Below are 3,170 nucleotides of genomic sequence, written 5' to 3'. Positions count from 1 at the left end.
TATATAATATTAAATTTGTAAAATTATATATATTATAAATATATTACTGCAGCTAAAATAAATATCGCATTATTTTTAAAGAATCAAAGAATTTAATTCTTCGCATTGTCAATCAAAAGAAACAATTATTTTGAATGTAATTAAAGATTTTGCGGAAGTTGTGTATATTATCATAAAAAATTATGTTTATTTATTATGTTAATTAAACAAATATATTTTGAAAAAGAAATTGTTATTTGTGTTATACACGAGTTTTGAGATTTAAATTATCAGAAAGGGAACATTACGGGAAAATATATATAATAAAAATAAAAAAACTAGTAATTAATAATAATTTTTAATATCACATAAGAACAATAGAACTCTACGACATATTTATAGCAAACCCGATATTCAATCTATTATACGTGATAAATTAGAAATAATTAATCTGAATGTATGCTTGGCCGCATTTCTCTCGATTATTTCTCTAAAGCTCTAATATACATATGTATACTAATTTTAAAAATATATTTTTTTCTTTTTTAGCATATCTTGATAAAATATCTATATCTATAATTTTATTTTGTTTAGAATGTTAAAAAAAATTATTTATATATTAAAACGTTCATTTCTCAATCAATAAAATTAGAATCAATTATGTCATGTTCTTTTAAAAAATAGTAAAAAATATTATATTTATAAAAAAAAGATAAAAAGAAAATTGCTCCAAAACAAAACATTATTACGACAAAAGAAATTTACTATCCTTCGTGATTAGCTCAATCAGTTGTAAATTTACGGCTATACAAAGGGGTTCTAGTAATACACACATTTAATATTTGGAAATGGTTGTGTCTCCATCAGTAGCTGATCGTGTGCATGTCGATAATCCCACAAGAAATTATCGATTAGAATTTTATAACCAATTTCATTTTTAATATTATTATTCTTCATAAAATCGTGACATGTTCGCAACATTACTTCTTCCAGCAGTTCCACTGCGTAGAGCGAGCAACTACGTATCTCTATTTCTTCTGTGCTCCCATACTCCAGCGGCTCGTCTGCAAGAAAATACAAGTATTTTACTTTATGACACGGCAAATCCTTTATATAGAAGTCGATTAAAGCAAAGAATATTAAAAAAATTTTATCTAGTATGTGAAAATATATGATATGACGATTAGGAATGGAAAAATAACTTGCAGCTGTATAAAATCCCCCAACAATAATAATAATGTAAAAATATAATCCAATTTTATTAAGATATTTAATTGTATTTATTATAGCATTTTAAGCACTGAGTCTATAAAAAAAACATTTAATTTTCATTCATTAAATGTACATTTCGTAAATTAAGATTCCGAATAAAAATGAAAGATTTGCTCTTTTTAAAAAATAATTTAACATTAAATGTCTTACTGTTTTCTAATTTGGCCATAAGTTCTTCACTATATTTAAGAACTTTAAAATGAAGAAGAACTTGAGAAATGCGATGATCGGCAAATATAGTAGACTCCATCAAAGTTGGATTATAATCAAAACTGAGTTCATGTCCCTTAAAACAAAACCATATATCGCTTACTAATGTCTGAGCCTTGGTGTATAGATCAACTGAAATTAAGTTCAATAAAGCGACATTATAGTATTAATTATCAAACATAATACACAGTATTTAAATCAATTAATTATAGAGATTAAATTATATCTATATAGTATTCATCAATGGAAAACAAACGTTATATCCACACAAGATTTTTTGTTGAAAATTTACTCTATTTATACTTTACAAATTTCGCGCTTTTATATTGAGTCTTATAATACGGTACAGATTTTTCGTTGATACTTATAATTAAGAGTACTAAATTTCTAAATACTAATCACTTACTAAATTACCATAAAAATCTACTCTTTCAAATCTTTCAATATATACACAAACTTCAACACGATCCTTCCAAGATATACATAAACTTAAAATACAATCTTAAAATATTGTTTGAATTTAAAACTCTTTTATATATAACGTATATACACACATGTGTGCGCACAGCGCGCGCGCACACACACACACACACAGGAGCGTTTAGCGCGACACTACACGCATGTATGCACGTTTTGCACAAACTATTATCTAACAATAATTACCTTCCTTAGAGTCGTATGTTGGCTTATCTTGATATGATTCGAATTCACTCACAATTGTGGTCATCAATACTAGTGGATTGTTTTCACACAATTGGATACATCGCTTGAAACTACCTGCAACACAACAGCATCTTATCAACTCTATCAACTGCTAAATTTTTTTTAGATTGTCCTTACATCGCGTACCCATCCAAAACTCCTGTTATTTGGTATTTCTAACAGGCTATTTATCTGATGTATTTCATATTACAGAATAAATCAAATTTGCAATAAAAAAAGTGTTATCATTTTATTGATAATATTTATCTCTTTGCATACAAAAGATTTATTTTTATTAATTTTTTCCAATATTTCCACATTTTGCGCGACGTTTTATTACGACTGATAAGAAAATATTATAATAGTAATAATATAATAATAATAATTTTTTATGAGCGTACATGTAAATGTAAGCTCTAAGGATATAATATATCTATTATATTTTACTGAAGAATTTTTCTTTCTATCTTTCAAAAAAAAAGAATTGTCCTGAACGAATTATGTTACAACGAACAAAGATACTGTAATAGAGATACTGTAATAGACCATATGTTTTGGAACAAATCTTTTTTTTTGCGTGTATACAATTTTGTTGTTACTTATACCTTCATATCTGCTTAACAAAACTTCTCCAACTTGATGCAAAATTCTAAGTCTTTCATGTATAAGTGGGATGCTAGTTTCTCCATCGTCACTTTTGAAAATGATTTCAAGGTTACATTGCGTTAACTTTGTGTAATAATTTGGATCCCATATTGGCATATCGTTCTATCGCAAACATTATATGTTATATTACACAAATATTATGCCAGAAATATATAAACACGTTTAAATAAATTTAGGAAACCCATATAATAAAATTATGGAAATATAACGAAACTATGGACACTGAATTTATTACGAGAATTACCTTCATAGTATCGTCTACTACTATACATTATTAAAGCCATTAACCGATTATTCCAATTCGCGATTCTTAATAAATATAATTAAAATATTTATTTTTT

The 3,170-nt window shown here is 26.1% G+C and overlaps 1 protein-coding gene across 1 annotated transcript in view; it reads right to left on the bottom strand.

Moving 5' to 3' along the window:
* The window catches only part of LOC115243646, a 14,973-nt gene that overhangs the window by 5,500 nt on the left and 6,303 nt on the right, over positions 1–3,170 (bottom strand). The window contains exons 3-6 of the mRNA XM_029820787.1: positions 2,769–2,931; positions 2,125–2,238; positions 1,402–1,593; positions 808–1,043 (exon numbers count right to left, since the gene is read on the bottom strand). Coding sequence (XP_029676647.1) covers positions 808–1,043; positions 1,402–1,593; positions 2,125–2,238; positions 2,769–2,931 — 705 coding nt within the window. The remainder of the gene's footprint in view (positions 1–807; positions 1,044–1,401; positions 1,594–2,124; positions 2,239–2,768; positions 2,932–3,170) is intronic.

Source organism: Formica exsecta, unplaced genomic scaffold (genome assembly GCF_003651465.1).
Source record: "Formica exsecta isolate Colony F162 unplaced genomic scaffold, ASM365146v1 scaffold72, whole genome shotgun sequence".
Lineage (NCBI taxonomy): Eukaryota > Metazoa > Arthropoda > Insecta > Hymenoptera > Formicidae > Formica > Formica exsecta.
This window is presented reverse-complemented; position numbering and strand designations above follow the sequence as displayed.